Source organism: Panulirus ornatus, chromosome 12 (genome assembly GCF_036320965.1).
Source record: "Panulirus ornatus isolate Po-2019 chromosome 12, ASM3632096v1, whole genome shotgun sequence".
NCBI lineage: Eukaryota > Metazoa > Arthropoda > Malacostraca > Decapoda > Palinuridae > Panulirus > Panulirus ornatus.
Window position 1 is genome coordinate 56,948,745 of NC_092235.1, and position 20,073 is coordinate 56,968,817.

General features: G+C 41.2%; 1 protein-coding gene across 3 annotated transcripts in view; it reads left to right on the top strand.

Annotated features, from left to right (window-relative positions):
• The window catches only part of LOC139752080 (sortilin-related receptor-like), a 269,696-nt gene that overhangs the window by 63,752 nt on the left and 185,871 nt on the right, over positions 1 to 20,073 (top strand). For all 3 annotated transcript variants that reach the window (XM_071667935.1, XM_071667934.1, XM_071667936.1), the window contains exons 11-13: positions 1,254 to 1,355; positions 15,630 to 16,045; positions 18,316 to 18,496. In XM_071667935.1, the coding sequence (XP_071524036.1) occupies positions 1,254 to 1,355; positions 15,630 to 16,045; positions 18,316 to 18,496 (699 nt within the window). The remainder of the gene's footprint in view (positions 1 to 1,253; positions 1,356 to 15,629; positions 16,046 to 18,315; positions 18,497 to 20,073) is intronic.

Sequence of the window (20,073 nt, forward strand, 5' to 3'; positions counted from 1 at the left end):
CCTCCCACACCATATATTCTTAATACCTTCCACAGAGCATCTCTATCAACTCTATCATATGCCTTCTCCAGATCCATAAATGCTACATACAAATCCATTTGCTTTTCTAAGTATTTCTCACATACATTCTTCAAAGCAAACACCTGATCCACACATCCTCTACCACTTCTGAAACCACACTGCTCTTCCCCAATCTGATGCTCTGTACATGCCTTCACCCTCTCAATCAATACCCTCCCATATAATTTACCAGGAATACTCAACAAACTTATACCTCTGTAATTTGAGCACTCACTCTTATCCCCTTTGCCTTTGTACAATGGCACTATGCACGCATTCTGCCAATCCTCAGGCACCTCACCATGAGTCATACATACATTAAATAACCTTACCAACCAGTCAGTAATACAGTCACCCCCTTTTTTAATAAATTCCACTGCAATACCATCCAAACCTGCTGCCTTGCCGGCTTTCATCTTCCGCAAAGCTTTTACTACCTCTTCTCTGTTTACCAAATCATTTTCCCTAACCCTCTCACTTTGCACACCACCTCGACCAAAACACCCTATATCTACCACTCTATCATCAAACACATTCAACAAACCTTCAAAATACTCACTCCATCTCCTTCTCACATCACCACTACTTGTTATCACCTCCCCATTTGCGCCCTTCACTGAAGTTCCCATTTGCTCCCTTGTCTTACGCACTTTATTTACCTCCTTCCAGAACATCTTTTTATTCTCCCTAAAATTTAATGATACTCTCTCACCCCAACTCTCATTTGCCCTCTTTTTCACCTCTTGCACCTTTCTCTTGACCTCCTGTCTCTTTCTTTTATACATCTCCCACTCAATTGCATTTTTTCCCTGCAAAAATCGTTTAAGTGCCTCTCTCTTCTCTTTCACTAATAATCTTACTTCATCCCACCACTCGCTACCCTTTCTAATCAACCCACCTCCCACTCTTCTCATGCCACAAGCATCTTTTGCGCAATCCATCACTGATTCCCTAAGTACATCCCATTCCTCCCCCACTCCCCTTACTTCCATTGTTCTCATCTTTTTCCATTCTGTACTCAGTCTCTCCTGGTACTTCCTCACACAAGTCTCCTTCCCAAGCTCACTTACTCTCACCACCCTCTTCACCCCAACATTCACTCTTCTTTTCTGAAAACCCATACAGCAAATATGGAGAGATATTCAAACCGTCATAAGGATGTGTAATATAATGTAATGTATTTTGAATTTCAGGGTCTTCGTATATATGGCTTAATGACTGAGCCAGGCGAAAACACTACTGTGTTTACCCTTTTTGGATCTAAGGCAGGGAAACATCAGTGGATCATCATCCAGGTTTGTAATGGGATGAGTGCTGTTTATTGTATATTTCTCTATGATTACGTATATGTATTTACCTATTACTTAGAAATTCTCTACTATCATCTTGAATTTATGTATTCTGTCTGCATTAACCATGTTTTCAGTTGTTCTGTTTCATTGATCTATCACGTTTATGATATGAAAATACTTATATTTTTCAACAAGGTTCTTGCTTAATTTCATTATGTCCTTTGGTTGTGATATCCTTACATTCCTTGAAGAACTGTTCACCTTCCACATCACCAGTTCTGTTAAGAGTAATGAAGGTTAGAGGTGTAAATATGGATGTGAGAGAAAGGATTAAAGGAAGCATAGTCCTTCCAACCCTGCCCTATGCTGCTGAAATGTGGACTTGGGATGAGTCACAGAGATCAAGAATTTAGGCTGTGTAAATGATTCATTTGAGAGGAGAATGTTCCTTGATTAGGTTGAATGAAGAAAGTGATGATGGGTGTGTGAGAGATTTGGTATCGAAGGGAATGCAAAGGGAATATTTGGTGTATATATATTTTTATATGTTGGAGGCTTCAGTCATGAACGAAAGTCCATATCAAGACCGGGCCTTAATTGAAGTAAAGTTAGGATTATCAAAGGAAAAAAAAAAGAGACAAGGGAAAGTATTTATGAATTTTGGAGTAAGTAAAAACATGTCTTAAAATGTGCCGGGTCATAGTTATTAGGGAAAAACATGAGAAGATAGAGAGTTTCAAAGCTTCAAGGTGTAGGGAAAGAAACACTTATCAAAATTGCACCCCCTTTAATTGTAGAAGACCACACAGTAACCATGTGACGCAGTAGCTTGCCAGGTATTGCGTGGTCTAACTGTTGGTGAGGGCATACAAGCAGCGCACTATCAAGAGCATAAACCAAAGTAAAACCTATAGAAGAGGGAAAGTGAACTGAAGCATCAGGCAAGAGGGTCAAGTTTGGAATTTAGCCTGGTACATTTTATAGGTCGGACTACTTTCAACTTGTCTTTGTCAAGTAGGGATGCAAAGGTAGACCCATCCTATATGTGAAAGCAGTAGTCCATACAAGTACGAATCATTCCATTTTATAAACAAAGCTTCATTTCAGAATGATGAACTGTCGACATCTAAACAAGAAATCCAATTTCTCAGGGGCAGACTTGGCTGTTTCAGTAATATGGGGTATCTAAGAAAGAGTGGATGTTACAGTAATACCAAGTATGTTCATTGAGTGAAGAGGTAGAATTACAGATTCGTTAAAGGATGGGAAAGAGTTATGAGGAGTTTACAACAGAGAGGTAGATAGAAACTAGGGCTTGGAGGTGTGAAACGAAACTAGGTTTTGTTTACCCCACTGAGATATTCTGTCCAAGTCTGAGTTAATTGAGGAATCTGTGTCAAGACGAGAAGCAAATCAAGTGAGAGAAGGAGCAGAATAGAAGGATGTGGATAAATGCAGTATTGAATCATCATCTCACAAGTGTATTTGGTTATTTGTGGAAGAAAGGAAATTGTTGACAGAATGGAGAAAACGTGTTGGGGACAGGAAATTACCTTGAGGGACATTGCAGTTGATGGAGAAAGTGGGGTAGGCTGATCCATCAACAACCACAGAGACGTATTGGCCAGAAAGGGAGCAAAGTGAGGGAGGGAACCCAAAAGAGGGAAGCTTAGAGATGAGACCCTGATGCCACATCCTGTCAAAACCTTTGGATATGTCAAAGGCAAATACTTAAGACTCCTCAAGATCTTTCAGGGATGATGACTAGTCATTAATAAGATAGGAAAGAATATCACCAGTGGATCTCGATTTACAAAAGCCATATTGGTGATCAGAGACAAGACTAAGATTCAAGGTGTCTTAGGATATGGGAGTTAAGGAGGGATTCAAAGACTATGGAAATGATAGATGTCAAAGAAATAGGATGAAGATGAGGAGGGTCAGAATGGTCACCCATCTTGAGGATGGGATGTATCAATGCATGCTTCCAAGAAGAAGGGAAAGTTTTGGTTTTTAAACAGAAATTTAGCAGATGAGCAAGCACAGTGTGCAAGTTCAGAGGCAAACTCAGTACACAGGGATGGATTTGTCCAGAGAGATAAGAACTTTTCGGACAATCTGAGAAGAGATTATGGGAAGGGGCATAGGATTAGTAAGAGGAGCATGAGGTGGTGAAGGAATGTTAGAGTTCATCCAAGGTTGAGTTAGAGAAGAAATGGTAACCAAAGAAAGTTCCTTTTTCTATGGAAGGAACAGATATGATACTGTCAGAGCAGAAAGTTAAGGAAAGGTAGAGCAATAAAAATTGTTATAGATGCCTATGATTAAAGACCAAAAGACTTATCAGCGTATGATGAGGAGAGGTTATTGCACTTCCCTCGATTAAAGGAACTCTTTGCTTCACTGGTAACACTGCAGTGATTACAAGTAAGATTAAACCTGAATGGGATTCAGAGGAAGAACAGTTTTTCCAAGTCCAGTATGCCGGATCCCTTGCCTGAATGACCTTGGAACAGGAACTATCACACCAAGGATTGGAAAAAGAGGATATCTTGGAGGAAGAGGGGATAAATGCTTCCATTCCCACAATGATAACCTCTGCTATGCATTTGATGGAGACAGAAGCATCACCACATAAGTTATAAAAGAAGTTACTTAAGTTAGTCCAGTCATCTTTGTTGAGGTGCCAGTTTTTATGCTTAGAAAGGTCTAATGGAGGGGGAAGTACTATTAGGATAGAAAAAAAAAAATACCTGGTTTAAAAAGCGAGATATACATAAGTATACTTATGTAAGTAGGAGAGATGGCCAGAGAGCGTTATTGGATTATGTGTTAATTGACAGGCGCGCGAAAGAGAGACTTTTGGATGTTAATGTGCTGAGAGGTGCAACTGGAGGGATGTCTGATCATTATCTTGTGGAGGCTAAGGTGAAGATTTGTATGGGTTTTCAGAAAAAAAGAGTGAATGTTGGGGTGAAGAGGGTGGTGAGAGTAAGTGAGCTTGGGAAGGAGACTTGTGTGAGGAAGTACCAGGAGAGACTGAGTACAGAATGGAAAAAGGTGAGAACAATGGAAGTAAGGGGAGTGGGGGAGGAATGGGATGTATTTAGGGAATCAGTGATGGATTGCGCAAAAGATGCTTGTGGCATGAGAAGAGTGGGAGGTGGGTTGATTAGAAAGGGTAGTGAGTGGTGGGATGAAGAAGTAAGAGTATTAGTGAAAGAGAAGAGAGAGGCATTTGGACGATTTTTGCAGGGAAAAAATGCAGTTGAGTGGGAGACATATAAAAGAAAGAGACAGGGGGTCAAGAGAAAGGTGCAAGAGGGGAAAAAAAGGGCAAATGAGAGTTGGGGTGAGAGAGTATCATTAAATTTTAGGGAGAATAAAAAGATGTTCTGGAAGGAGGTAAATAAAGTGCGTAAGACAAGGGAGCAAATGGGAACTTCAGTGAAGGGCGCAAATGGGGAGGTGATAACAAGTAGTGGTGATGTGAGAAGGAGATGGAGTGAGTATTTTGAAGGTTTGTTGAATGTGTTTGATGATAGAGTGGCAGATATAGGGTGTTTTGGTCGAGGTGGTGTGCAAAGTGAGAGGGTTAGGGAAAATAATTTGGTAAACAGAGAAGAGGTAGTAAAAGCTTTGCGGAAGATGAAAGCCGGCAAGGCAGCAGGTTTGGATGGTATTGCAGTGGAATTTATTAAAAAAGGGGGTGACTGTATTGTTGACTGGTTGGTAAGGTTATTTAATGTATGTATGACTCACGGTGAGGTGCCTGAGGATTGGCAGAATGCGTGCATAGTGCCATTGTACAAAGGCAAAGGGGATAAGAGTGAGTGCTCAAATTACAGAGATATAAGTTTGTTGAGTATTCCTGGTAAATTATATGGGAGGGTATTGATTGAGAGGGTGAAGGCATGTACAGAGCATCAGATTGGGGAAGAGCTGTGTGGTTTCAGAAGTGGTAGAGGATGTGTGGATCAGGTGTTTGCTTTGAAGAATGTATGTGAGAAATACTTAGAAAAGCAAATGGATTTGTATGTAGCATTTATGGATCTGGAGAAGGCATATGATAGAGTTGATAGAGATGCTCTGTGGAAGGTATTAAGAATATATGGTGTGGGAGGAAAGTTGTTAGAAGCAGTGAAAAGTTTTTATTTAGGATGTAAGGCATGTGTACGTGTAGGAAGAGAGGAAAGTGGTTGGTTCTCAGTGAATGTAGGTTTGCGGCAGGGGTGTGTGATGTCTCCATGGTTGTTTAATTTGTTTAGATGGGGTTGTTAGGGAGGTGAATGCAAGAGTTTTGGAAAGAGGGGCAAGTATGAAGTCTGTTGGGGATGAGAGAGCTTGGGAAGTGAGTCAGTTGTTGTTCGCTGATGATACAGCGCTGGTGGCTGATTCATGTGAGAAACTGCAGAAGCTGGTGACTGAGTTTGGTAAAGTGTGTGAAAGAAGAAAGTTAAGAGTAAATGTGAATAAGAGCAAGGTTATTAGGTACAGTAGGGTTGAGGGTCAAGTCAATTGGGAGGTGAGTTTGAATGGAGAAAAACTGGAGGAAGTGAAGTGTTTTAGATATCTGGGAGTGGATCTGGCAGCGGATGGAACCATGGAAGCGGAAGTGGATCATAGGGTGGGGGGGGGGGGGCGAAAATTCTGGGAGCCTTGAAGAATGTGTGGAAGTCGAGAACATTATCTCGGAAAGCAAAAATGGGTATGTTTGAAGGAATAGTGGTTCCAACAATGTTGTATGGTTGCGAGGCGTGGGCTATGGATAGAGTTGTGCACAGGAGGATGGATGTGCTGGAAATGAGATGTTTGAGGACAATGTGTGGTGTGAGGTGGTTTGATCGAGTAAGTAACGTAAGGGTAAGAGAGATGTGTGGAAATAAAAAGAGCGTGGTTGAGAGAGCAGAAGAGGGTGTTTTGAAATGGTTTGGGCACATGGAGAGAATGAGTGAGGAAAGATTGACCAAGAGGATATATGTGTCGGAGGTGGAGGGAACGAGGAGAAGAGGGAGACCAAATTGGAGGTGGAAAGATGGAGTGAAAAAGATTTTGTTTGATCGGGGCCTGAACATGCAGGAGGGTGAAAGGAGGGCAAGGAATAGAGTGAATTGGAGCGATGTGGTATACCGGGGTTGACGTGATGTCAGTGGATTGAATCGGGGCATGTGAAGCGTCTGGGGTAAACCATGGAAAGCTGTGTAGGTATGTATATTTTGCGTGTGTGGACGTATGTATATACATGTGTATGGGGGTGGGTTGGGCCATTTCTTTCGTCTGTTTCCTTGCGCTACCTCGCAAACGCGGGAGACAGCGACAAAGCAAAAAAAAAATATATATATATATATATATAATTAGGTGCAGTGGGGTTGGGGGTCGGGTCAGTTGGGAGGTGGGTTTGAATGGAGAGGGGCTGGAGGAGGTGGGGTGTTTTGGATATCTGGGAGTGGATCTGGCAGCGGATGGAGCTGTGGGAGCGGGGATGGATCGTGGGGTGGGGGAGGGGGCGAAGATCCTGGGAGCCTTGAAGAGTGTGTGGAGGTCTAGAGCATTATCTCGGAGGGCGGGGGTGGGTGTGTTTGAGGGAATGGTGGTTCCGGCAGTGTTGTGTGGTTGCGGGGCGTGGGCTGTGGATGGAGTTGTGCGCGGGAGGGTGGATGTGCTGGAGGTGGGGTGTTTGGGGGCGGTGTGTGGTGTGGGGTGGTTTGGTCGAGTGGGTGGTGTGGGGGTGGGAGAGATGTGTGGGGGTGGGAAGAGCGTGGTTGAGGGAGCGGAGGGGGGTGTTTTGAGGTGGTTTGGGCACATGGAGAGAGTGAGTGAGGAAAGATTGACCAAGGGGATATATGTGTCGGAGGTGGAGGGAACGAGGAGAAGTGGGAGACCAAATTGGAGGTGGAAAGATGGAGTGAAAAAGATTTTGTGTGATCGGGGCCTGAACATGGAGGAGGGTGAAAGGAGGGCAAGGAATAGAGTGAATTGGATCAATGTGGTATACCGGGGTTGACGTCCTGTCAGTGGATTGAATCAGGGCATGTGAAGGTCTGGGGTAAACCATGGAAAGCTGTGTAGGTATGTATATTTGCGTGTGTGGACGTATGTATATACATGTGTATGGGGGTGGGTTGGGCCATTTCTTTCGTATGTTTCCTTGCGCTACCTCGCAAACGCAGGAGACAGCGACAAAGCAAAAAAAAAAAAAAATGTTTATGAGAATGTGATCAGATGAACTAATTGGAGGCATGATTGTGCTGTTACAAAGGGGTGGACTAGAGGTGAAAACAGACTCAGAATATTAGGAGAATGGTCAGAGCGGTCAAGAATGAGTTGGATGGGAGGTGATTTGCTATAAATCATTGAGAATGGAGAACGTGAGGGCTTCAATCCTTCCCCCATCTGAATGGAAAGAAATCAACCATTCCATCTGGTGAGACTTAAAGTTCCCAGTGTGTATCTTGGCTTGCGAGTGAGAGGATGTGACAGTCTCATGGCTGGAGAAAGACATAAAATTTTAGAATTAGGGGAGCAATAAGCAAAATAGGAAAAATATGGTTGGTGGGAGATAGACCTTAAGCCACATAACATCAAAGTTTTGGGACTTGAGGTCCTTGAGGCATACAACAGGTGTGTTATTGTTGGAATAAACACAAACACCATCTTTGAACTAGAATCTTAGTGGAGATTATAGTTGGATATGAAAAAGAGAAGTAAGATATTAGAAGAGGTACTTGACAGATTTTGTTAAACAGAAGAAAGGTTACTAGAGAGACTATGAATGTTTGTATAGTGAGTGGAAACAGAGAGGGAAATGTCATGGGAGAGGTTGGTACAACTACTGTCTGAGCCCTCCCACTCATGGGCAAGAGAGTCAGGTGGAAACCTGGAGATTCATAGCACCCAATGATGTTGGGGACAAGAGGCCATAGATTTGTTGGCCTCTATTGTGAATTATGCTCAAGATTGTTTGAGTAGACAGGGATTGGCAAAAGTGTTTATGTGAAGAAAATAAGCAAAGTATGAGTAGATGTATGGTGTTTATAAGAAGAAAATGGCAGGACTATCCTGGTAGTGCTGTTTTAATGAGATGGAAATTAAGACCAGCAATAAGAAGGTTCTGGGCACCACTTTAATGCTTCTCAGTCAGAATGGTAGTACCACCGTGGCCGGCTGCTGTCAACAGCCTACTACCTAAGGGATTGCTCCATGGGTAGGGATGGGATATTCTCTGAGTTAGGTGGATTATTGGGAGGAGCTAATACAGTACCAGCTTAACCCTCCCTCTTGCTGGTAGCAGTCATACAAGAAAATGTAGTCAGAGGATTATACCTTAAATTGGAGGGGTCATGGAAGGGGCCTCTACTGTACTAAATGAGCCATCCCTCTTGCTTGTAGCAGAATCAGTAACAATATTCATCCAATATTAGAAACAGGTAGACCATATGGAACAGAGTATATCTCCATCGTCTTCCACACATAAAGGGGTATTGCTTTAAAGTTTTAAAGGAAAATATTATTTAGGTTGATAGAAATATGCTTTCACCTCTACAATACAGAACTTCAGTACAGTACAGTACAAGGAATTATGAAAATCATTTCACTGCTGTGTGGGCTTTGAGGGAAAATCAAAATAGTCCCCATTCATGATTTATATAAAATGGTTTTATGTAAAATTACAGAAATGTTGCTGCTGTAGGGTTAACTAAAAAATTTTTGAGTATGATGTCGCAGAGAAAATGGGTTGTATTAACAGAAATCTTTGAAAGCATGGCTACTGAAGGAATAACTTTGGTATTACTTATACGATGTCATAGAAAATGGAAGATACATAAGAAATACTTGTAAAAGGGTACCTATGATATTGATTTGATATCAAAGAAAATGGAAAAAGATGTACATAAATAAGATTTATCTGTATAATGGGTACCAATGATAATATTGAATCGTTATAGAAAATGGGAAAATTTGCAAAGCTAATGTAACTGCTATAAAAGTATTACCTATAGTATTTTTGACTTGATATTATAGGAAATGGGATAAATGTACATAAATCAAAGAAAATAGAGTAATAAGAGTGTTACCTATAATATTATTGCACCAGTTTCATGGAAAATTGGAAAATGTACATAAATCAAAGAAAACTTAGCTTGAATCAAGGCATGTGAAGCGTCCGGGGTAAACCAAGGAAAGCTGTGTAGGTATGTATATTTGCGTGTGTGGACGTGTGTATGTACATGTGTATGGGGGGGGTTGGGCCATTTCTTTCGTCTGTTTCCTTGCGCTACCTCGCAAAAGCGGGAGACAGCGACAAAGTATAAAAAAAAAAAAAAAAAAAAAAGATAAGGAAAACCTATGAAACCTATTAATAGAACATTGAATAGATGTACACAGAACAAAGAAAATGTAGCTGTAAAAAGGGGTACTTATGATATTGATTTGACATCACAGAAAAATGGAAAAAATGTACATATATCAGAAAACAGCTTTAATAGGGTATATAGAAAATGGGGAAATTATGCAAAATTCAGAGAAAATGTTGCTATTTGCGGGATAATTAAAGTATTACTGTGACTCAGTTACAGAAGATGTGGTATGTAAAAAAAATCAAAGAAAACCTCAGTTTAAACAGGGTAAGTATATTATTACTTATTTGGTCACAGAGAGTTCAGAGAAAACATAACCAAAATAGCAGTAACTGTAGAGCACAGAAAGCATATAAAATGTAGCTTTATTACTCAGGAAAATGTATAATAAAATTTGAAGGTAATCCAAAGGTATTTCCATAAAAGCACTTCAGTTATATGTCTATTTTATACTTTACATAGTAAAGCATAGCACTTTACAATGTTCAGTTGACATGAGGAGGTCGTCATTTTGGAAGTTTTTGATATCAGCACTACCAAATGTAGCACTGAAGAATATAGGTATTCTGTTATTAGTAATAACTTAGTATTTGAATATATGCGTTCTTGGTTACATGACATTGTTGTTATCAAAACATTCAAGGTGTGTGAAAGGAAATGCAAAGGGATTGATTTGTGGAGAGTGTGCGAGGAGGACTGCCTGTAAATAGGAAAATAGAGTGGAAGAGTACTGGATTAAGAAATGATGATAAGGGATGAATGACAACTCTTGCCATTGTCAACCCCTTGATGAAAGTTCCAAGAGGGAACATGCTTTAGATATATAGATTGATAGGCAGACAGACAGATTAGGGACAATATTGACTTCCAAGACCTTCTCACACATAGAATCCTGAAGCTTATTTCCTTTAAGATAGTAATTATATTTTAAGATAGTAACTATATTGATTTTTTTTTCTTTTCACTCATAACTTTTATATGATTTACACTAGGCATTGATGGTATTGTAACCAATGGGGTTAGGAGGCGCTGCTCCTGCAGTGTAGGCTCGAAAGTTAAGAAAAGTTTGAATTTTAGTGCCTCAAGGGGATACCCTAGTTTTATGAAGTATCCAAGTCTGACCCACCTTCACCTGGTCACCTCTTTATTACACCCTTGGGGTGTAACAGAAGGGGAAGGATTACCCACCTCTATTAAAAAAGGGGGTGACTGTATTGTTGACTGGTTGGTAAGGTTATTTAATGTATGTATGACTCATGGTGAGGTGCCTGAGGATTGGCGGAATGCGTGCATAGTGCCATTGTACAAAGGCAAAGGGGATAAGAGTGAGTGCTCAAATTACAGAGGTATAAGTTTGTTGAGTATTCCTGGTAAATTATATGGGAGGGTATTGATTGAGAGGGTGAAGGCATGTACAGAGCATCAGATTGGGGAAGAGCAGTGCGGTTTCAGAAGTGGTAGAGGATGTGTGGATCAGGTGTTTGCTTTGAAGAATGTATGTGAGAAATACTTAGAAAAGCAAATGGATTTGTATGTAGCATTTATGGATCTGGAGAAGGCATATGATAGAGTTGATAGAGATGCTCTGTGGAAGGTATTAAGAATATATGGTGTGGGAGGCAAGTTGTTAGAAGCAGTGAAAAGTTTTTATCGAGGATGTAAGGCATGTGTACGTGTAGGAAGAGAGGAAAGTGATTGGTTCTCAGTGAATGTAGGTTTGCAGGCAGGGGTGTGTGATGTCTCCATGGTTGTTTAATTTGTTTATGGATGGGGTTGTTAGGGAGGTAAATGCAAGAGTTTTGGAAAGAGGGGCAAGTATGAAGTCTGTTGGGGATGAGAGAGCTTGGGAAGTGAGTCAGTTGTTGTTCGCTGATGATACAGCGCTGGTGGCTGATTCATGTGAGAAACTGCAGAAGCTGGTGACTGAGTTTGGTAAAGTGTGTGGAAGAAGAAAGTTAAGAGTAAATGTGAATAAGAGCAAGGTTATTAGGTACAGTAGGGGTGAGGGTCAAGTCGATTGGGAGGTGAGTTTGAATGGAGAAAAACTGGAGGAAGTGAAGTGTTTTAGATATCTGGGAGTGGATCTGTCAGCGGATGGAACCATGGAAGCGGAAGTGGATCATAGGGTGGGGGAGGGGGCGAAAATTTTGGGAGCCTTGAAAAATGTGTGGAAGTCGAGAACATTATCTCGGAAAGCAAAAATGGGTATGTTTGAAGGAATAGTGGTTCCAACAATGTTGTATGGTTGCGAGGCGTGGGCTATGGATAGAGATGTGCGCAGGAGGATGGATGTGCTGGAAATGAGATGTTTGAGGAAAATGTGTGATGTGAGGTGGTTTGATCGAGTAAGTAACGTAAGGGTAAGAGAGATGTGTGGAAATAAAAAGAGCGTGGTTGAGAGAGCAGAAGAGGGTGTTTTGAAATGGTTTGGGCACATGGAGAGAATGAGTGAGGAAAGATTGACCAAGAGGATATATGTGTCGGAGGTGGAGGGAACGAGGAGAAGAGGGAGACCAAATTGGAGGTGGAAAGATGGAGTGAAAAAGATTTTGTGTGATCGGGGCCTGAACATGCAGGAGGGTGAAAGGAGGGCAAGGAATAGAGTGAATTGGAGCGATGTGGTATACAGGGGTTGACGTGCTGTCAGTGGATTGAATCAAGGCATGTGAAGTGTCTGGGGTAAACCATGGAAAGCTGTGTAGGTATGTATATTTGCGTGTGTGGACGTGTGTTTGTACATGTGTATGGGGGGGGAGGTTGGGCCATTTCTTTCGTCTGTTTCCTTGCGCTACCTCGCAAACGCGGGAGACAGCGACAAAGTATAAAAAAAAAAAAAAAAAAAAAAAAAATCATGCAGTGGTAATTTTTTTTTCTAAAAAACAAATAAACACTTCAGGTGTGCTTGGATTTTAACTTTTCAGACAATCAGAATGCCCCAATGCCTCTGGGAAACACAGCACTGGAATTACCCTCTGCTAGTGGCCTGTCAAGGTGAGGCACTAAAGGATAAGAAGAAGCATTAGAGTCCACCAGTTATGCTGGGGAGTGAAAGGAATGAGTGAATAAGGTTGATGGCTCTGAACGCAGATGGGATGGCTAGTGAGAGTAAAAGGAGGGAGCTTGTGATGGAGTTTGAAAGTTATCAATTCCATTTTCATTCCATTCACCTTGCCCAAGTAAGGTGAATGGAATGAAAATGGAATTGATGAATGTAAATTATGGGAAGAGATGAAGGAGTGTTAGGAATGGGAATTAATGAAAATTATTAGGGAAGGGGAAAAGAAGGATTTGCAATTGTGCCATCACTGAGAGTATGGGAGGGTGTTTAAGAGCATAGATAGAATGGATTAAGAATAATGTGAGTGAAAGAAAGGTTGGAATTGTGAAGTATGCATGGGTATGTTTATATTTGCTTGTGAATATGAAGACTGTGCAATGCAAGGATGAAATAAAGCATATCTGGAGCAATTTGATTGACTATATAAATGGGTTTGAGGAGGGAAAGGTGGTTGTAATGAATAATATGAATTCAAAGGTAGGATGTAATGAAATTAGTGAGATAGTTGGTAAATATAAGAATATACAGTGTGGGAGGAAAGCTGCTAATAGCAGTGAGAAGTTCTTATCAAAGGTGTAATGCTTTTTTATGAGTAGGAAGATAGGAGAGTGAATTGTTCCAAATGAAGGTTGGTCTGCATCAGTAGGTGTGATATCATCTTGGTTGTTCAGTCTGTTTATGGATGGGGTGGTGAGGGAGGTAAGAGTCGTGTAGATAGGGATGAGTTTGCTGTCCATGGGTATGAGAGGGTCTGGGAAGTGAGTCAGTTGTCATTTGCTGATGATACAGCATTAGTTGCAAAATCATGTGAGAAATTATAGAAATTGGTGACTGAGTTTGGAAGAGTGTGTAAATGGAGAAAGTTTCGAGTGAGTGTGAATATAAGCAAAGTTTTTAGCTGGGTTGAGGGATGATTAGATGGGATGTGACTTGATTTGTGAATGATTGTTGGAAGTGTAGTGCTTTAGAAATCTGGGAGTGGACATGGCAGCAAATTGAACCATAGAAGCGTAAGTGAGCCATAGGATGGGGGGGAGGATGCGAAGGTTCTGGGAGCACTGAAGAATGTGTGGAAGAGAGAGAATGTTATATGGAAGGGCAAAAATGGGCATGTTTGAAGGAATGATAACCCCGACAAAATTATATGAATGCAAGGCATGGGCTATAGGTAAGGCTGTGTGGATGAGAGTGGATGGGTTGGAAATAAATGTTTGAGGATGATATGTGGTGTGAGATGGTTTGATCAATTAAATCATGAATGGGAAAGACAGATTTGCACTAATAAAATGAATGTGGTTGAAAGTGCAGAAGAGGGTGTACTGAAATGGTTTGGGGGTATGGAGAGAATGAGTGAGGAATAGTTCTTGAAGCTTTTCAGGTTTATTGCATAGTCTTTTTCATGCTGAAAGAAGGCTACTAATACTGATGGCTCTTGTAAGAGTGCCCAGTAAGAACCACAGTCAGGGATGGATATAATTTTTCCCAAGAGATTGATTTTTCTCAGGTTCTTGAAGCTGTTCAGATTTATTATTGAGGCTTTTTCTTAATGAAAGAAGGCTAATGATACTGATGGCCCCTGCAAGAGTGCCTTATAAGAACCACTGCCAGGGGATGGATATAAGTCTCTCTGGGCCCTGAGGAGATGAACTTTTCTAATCTTGTGGAGACACACATTGCCTTTCCATTACAGTCATATGACTGTTAGGCAATGTACTTCCTGAACATCCCCATAAAAACTCGTTTCGTAGTTACACCAAGTGAAGAAGATTTAGTGAGATACAGGAATAGTCAGACATAAAAACCTCACTTTTGATTATATATTATAGGTTAAGATAAATCCTATTTCTAAGGTTTTGGGAAAGAGAAATAAATTTATAGTACTGCTTTGTTGAATTGATCTTGGGAAACTACAGATGGAGAGCATTATTCCCTGTGCCTAGGTAAATCTGAAATGAATTGTAGAGATCATCAAAGACTGTTAAGTAAGCATCTGTTGGTATGCCTTTAACATTTTCCATGAATAGTACCTTAATGCAGATATAGAGGACGTGCATTCTTTGGCAGAGAAGTTGTCACATTGAGGGCAGATGGACTTTTGTATGCCACAGGAAACTCTTAATATACCTTTAACACTTTCCATGGACAGTACCTTATTCTAGATATAGAGGACCTGCGTTCTGTGGCAGAGAGGTTGTCACATTCAGGGCAGGTGAACTTTTGTATGCCACAGGAAACTCTTAATATACCTTTAACACTTTCCCTGGACAGTACCTTATTCTAGATATAGAGGACCTGTGTTCTGTGGCAGAGAGGTTGTCACATTCAGAGCAGATAGACTTTTGTATGCCACAGGAAACTCTTAATAAAATGCTTTTTGTCCTACTTTTTCTGCTTTTTTTCATGAATATGATACTGTTTCTCTTTTGGGCAATATCTTGTGAGTATTTTGTCTGTGTTTCTGTTTCTCGCCCTACCCTCACCTCAGGTTGATGTCTGTCTCACTTATGAGGTGGCTGCTTGGTATCTTCCTGACAGCCAGCAGAATGATAACTTCATCACTGAGAGGGAGGTCGCTGATTGGTGGGTGGGTGGACCTGGACTGAGCCAGCAGGCTGCTCTTGCCAGATAGTTGATCATTGTGGTGTGGTGTGGTTTTATCTCACCAGAAAGCATTGGGTTAAAGATTTCAAAACCGATGATTGTGTAGATCTCAAATGCTTGCGGGAAACCACCTAAGTAAGAAATGATTTTTCATTCCTCAGAACTTACTTTTCTTGGGCTTTTTGTTTTGGAAGCATAAATTTATGGTAAGATTTTTAGTTTACTACTATATATGTTGAATAATTTTTTCTTTTTCTTTAGGTGGATATGAAACCAGTGTTTCAGCGTTCATGTACCAAGGATGACTACAAGACATGGTCCCCATCTTATGGACGTGGTGGACGTATGTGTTTACTTGGACGTAAACAAGTTTATGAAAGACGTATCCCTCACACCAACTGTTTCAGTGGTGTTAACTATGATAGACCAATCTCAGTTGAGAACTGTCCTTGTGACCGTGAAGATTTTGAGTGTGACTTCGGATTTATTGATGATATGGGATCCCAGAAGTGTTTGAAAGATCCAGGGGACACTATTAACCCATATGATGTTCCTCTCACATGCAAACCAGGACATTTCTACAATCGAACAAAAGGATATCGTCAGATTCCAGGAGACACATGTGAAGGAGGACGGGAATATCAGTATAATCCTACAATCACAGCATGCCCTGTTTCGTAAGTTTTTTATTTGAATTGAACACACTTTACTCTCTAAAGAATCAATACGTGGGTTGGAAGCAATTAAGACATGATTTTCATAAGTATATACATACATAATTGCTGTTTCCTGCATCACCGAGGTAGTGCCGAGAAACAGACGAAGGATGGCCCTTCCACTCATATACACATATTATTCATATTTATTATACTTTGTTGCTCTCTCCTGCGTGAGCGAGGTAGCGCAAGGAAACAGATGAAAGAATGGCCCAACCCACCCACATACAAATGTATGTACATACACGTCCACACACGCACATATACATACCTATACATCTCAACGTATACATGTATATACACACAAACATATACATATATACACATGTACATACGAGGATGTAAGGCATGTGTACGTGTAGGAAGAGAGGAAAGTGATTGGTTCTCAGTGAATGTAGGTTTGCGGCAGGGGTGTGTGATGTCTCCATGGTTGTTTAATTTGTTTATGGATGGGGTTGTTAGGGAGGTAAATGCACGAGTTTTGGAAAGAGGGGCAGGTATGAAGTCATTTGGGGATGAGAGAGCTTGGGAAGTGAGTCAGTTGTTGTTCGCTGATGATACAGCGCTGGTGGCTGATTCATGTGAGAAACTGCAGAAGCTGGTGACTGAGTTTGGTAAAGTGTGTGGAAGAAGAAAGTTAAGAGTAAATGTGAATAAGAGCAAGGTTATTAGGTACAGTAGGGTTGAGGGTCAAGTCAATTGGGAGGTGAGTTTGAATGGAGAAAAACTGGAGGAAGTGAAGTGTTTTAGATATCTGGGAGTGGATCTGGCAGCGGATGGAACCATGGAAGCGGAAGTGGATCATAGGGTGGGGGAGGGGGCGAAAATTCTGGGGGCCTTGAAGAATGTGTGGAAGTCGAGAACATTATCTCGGAAAGCAAAAATGGGTATGTTTGAAGGAATAGTGGTTCCAACAATGTTGTATGGTTGCGAGGCGTGGGCTATGGATAGAGTTGTGCGCAGGAGGATGGATGTGCTGGAAATGAGATGTTTGAGGAGAATGTGTGGTGTGAGGTGGTTTGATCGAGTGAGTAATGTAAGGGTAAGAGAGATGTGTGGAAATAAAAAGAGCGTGGTTGAGAGAGCAGAAGAGGGTGTTTTGAAGTGGTTTGGGCACATGGAGAGAATGAGTGAGGAAAGATTGACCAAGAGGATATATGTGTCGGAGGTGGAGGGAACGAGGAGAAGAGGGAGACCAAATTGGAGGTGGAAAGATGAAGTGAAAAAGATTTTGTGTGATCGGGGCCTGAACATGCAGGAGGGTGAAAGGAGGGCAAGGAATAGAGTGAATTGGAGCGATGTGGTATACCGGGGTTGACGTGCTGTCAGTGGATTGAATCAAGGCATGTGAAGCGTCTGGGGTAAACCATGGAAAGCTGTGTAGGTATGTATATTTGCGTGTGTGGACGTATGTATATACATGTGTATGGGGGGGGTTGGGCCATTTCTTTCGTCTGTTTCCTTGCGCTACCTCACAAACGCGGGAGACAGCGACAAAGTATAATAAAAAAATATAATAACATACATAATTCATACTGTCTGCCCTTGTTCATTCCCGTTGCCACCCTCCTCTGTACAACTCTATCTATAGCCCATACCTCCCAACCATATATCATTGTTAGAACGTCTATTCCTTCAAACATACCCATTTTTGCTTTCCAAGATAATGTTCTCGACTTCCACACATTCTTCAACGCTCCCAGAACTTTCGCCCCCTCCCCCACCCTATGATTCACTTCTGCTTCCATGGTTCCATCCGCTGCCAAATCCACTCCCGGATATCTAAAACACTTCACTTCCTCCAGTTTTTTTTATATTCAAACTTATGTCCCAATTAACTTGTCCCTCAACCCTACTGTACCTAATAATGTTTGCTCTTATTCACATTTGCTCTCAGCTTTCTTCTTTCACACACTTTACCAAACTTAGTCACCAGCTTCTGCAGTTTCTCACCTGAATCAGCCACCAGCGCTGTATCATCAGCGAACAACAACTGACTCACTCCCCAAGCTCTCTCATCCACAACAGACTGCATACTTGCCCCTCTTTCCAAAACTCTTGCAGTTACCTCCCTAACAACCCCATCCATAAACAAATTGAACAACCATGGAGACATCACGCACCCCTGCTAGTTTTTTATGGATAGAATGTAAGATGATATCATTGTTACTTATTCGTTGATTATATATTATTGCTTGAGAATTTCTTTTAGTCTTGATTTTATTCTACAGTGAAGAGCAAGAGTTCGTGCTTGTATCAGCTCGTCAAGAGATTCTGCGATATGATCTTGTCAATCCAGAAGCTGGCCTTGAACCTTTGCCAATCCCAAATTTAAAGATGGTTATTGCTCTGGATTTTGACATGGCAAATAACTGTATCTACTGGTCAGATGTGGAAGAGATGAAAATAAGAGTGAGTATAAAATCATTATTTCCTACATTTTCAACATCTGTTGGTGTATGTAAATGCTTGTAGTGTTTTTTTTTTTTTGCCATTTTGGAAGGTATATATGTGGGAGAAGTGTGTAAGTATGCTAAGTATTTATGGTAGTCCCATTCTGGGTAATGTGGGGCATAGTTGTGAATGGTTTTGGTACCTGACACCTGTCAGTTAGAGAATGGACGTGCAAAGGAGGCCATTATTCATTTGTTAGTGGCACTACATCAGAAAACAGTAAAGCCAGTTATGTATGTACTGCAAAATTAGGAGTTTCAGGTTTAGTTCATCAGTTGGAAATGGATTCTTACTGATGGAGAAGGTATTGTTTTTATGGTTTTATTTAAGGAAATTTTGGAATGGGACTTTGTTATTGCATCATTTTATGATATACAGGTTAAGTAAAGACTGCTTTTGCTCTGTAATGTTATTGCTTCACCTGTAACTCATTTAGAATCTTCCATATGCAAAATGGAGAATCAAAACTTACTAAAATACACTCCAGATAACTTCACCATATACCATACTTGATTCTGCAGATGCCTCATATACATTCTTCCTTTACTGAGCTTTCTCAAATATCACAGAAATATGATCAGCACATTCTCAGCCCTTTGTGGATTCACCTTTTCTTTTACTGAGGGATCCAGTAATCGTTTAAAAAAAAATGCATATCATTCACTACCATCTCATGTGCTTTTCTATATTTTTTTATTTTATTTTGCTTTGTCGCTGTCTCCCGCGTTTGCGAGGTAGCGCAAGGAAACAGACGAAAGAAATGGCCCAACCTACCCCCATACACATGTATATACACACACGTCCACACACGCAAATATACATACCTATACATCTCAATGTACACATATATATATACACACAGACACATACATATATACCCATGCACACAATTTACACTGTCTGCCTTTATTCATTCCCATCGCCACCTCACCACACATGGAATACCATCCCCCTCCCCCCTCATGTGTGCGGGGTAGCGCTAGGAAAAGACAACAAAGGCCTCATTCGTTCACACTCAGACTCTAGCTGTCATGCAATAATGCCCGAAACCACAGCTCCCTTTCCACATCCAGGCCCCACACAGCTTTCCATGGTTTACCCCAGACGATACACATGCCCTGATTTAATCCACTGACAGCACGTCAACCCCGGTATACCACATCGATCCAATTCACTCTATTCCTTGCCCGCCTTTCACCCTCCTGCATGTTCAGGCCCCAATCACTCAAAATCTTTTTCACTCTATCTTTCCACCTCCAGTTCGGTCTCCCACTTCTCCTCGTTCCCTCCACCTCCGACACATATATCCTCTTGGTCAATCTTTCCTCACTCATTCTCTCCATGTGCCCAAACCATTTCAAAACACCCTGTTCTGCTCTCTCAACCATGCTCTTTTTATTTCCACACATCTCTCTTTTCTATATATATATATATATATTTTTTTTTTGCTTTGTCGCTGTCTCCCGCGTTTGCGAGGTAGCGCAAGGAAACAGACGAAAGAAATGGCCCAACCCACCCTCATACACATGTATATA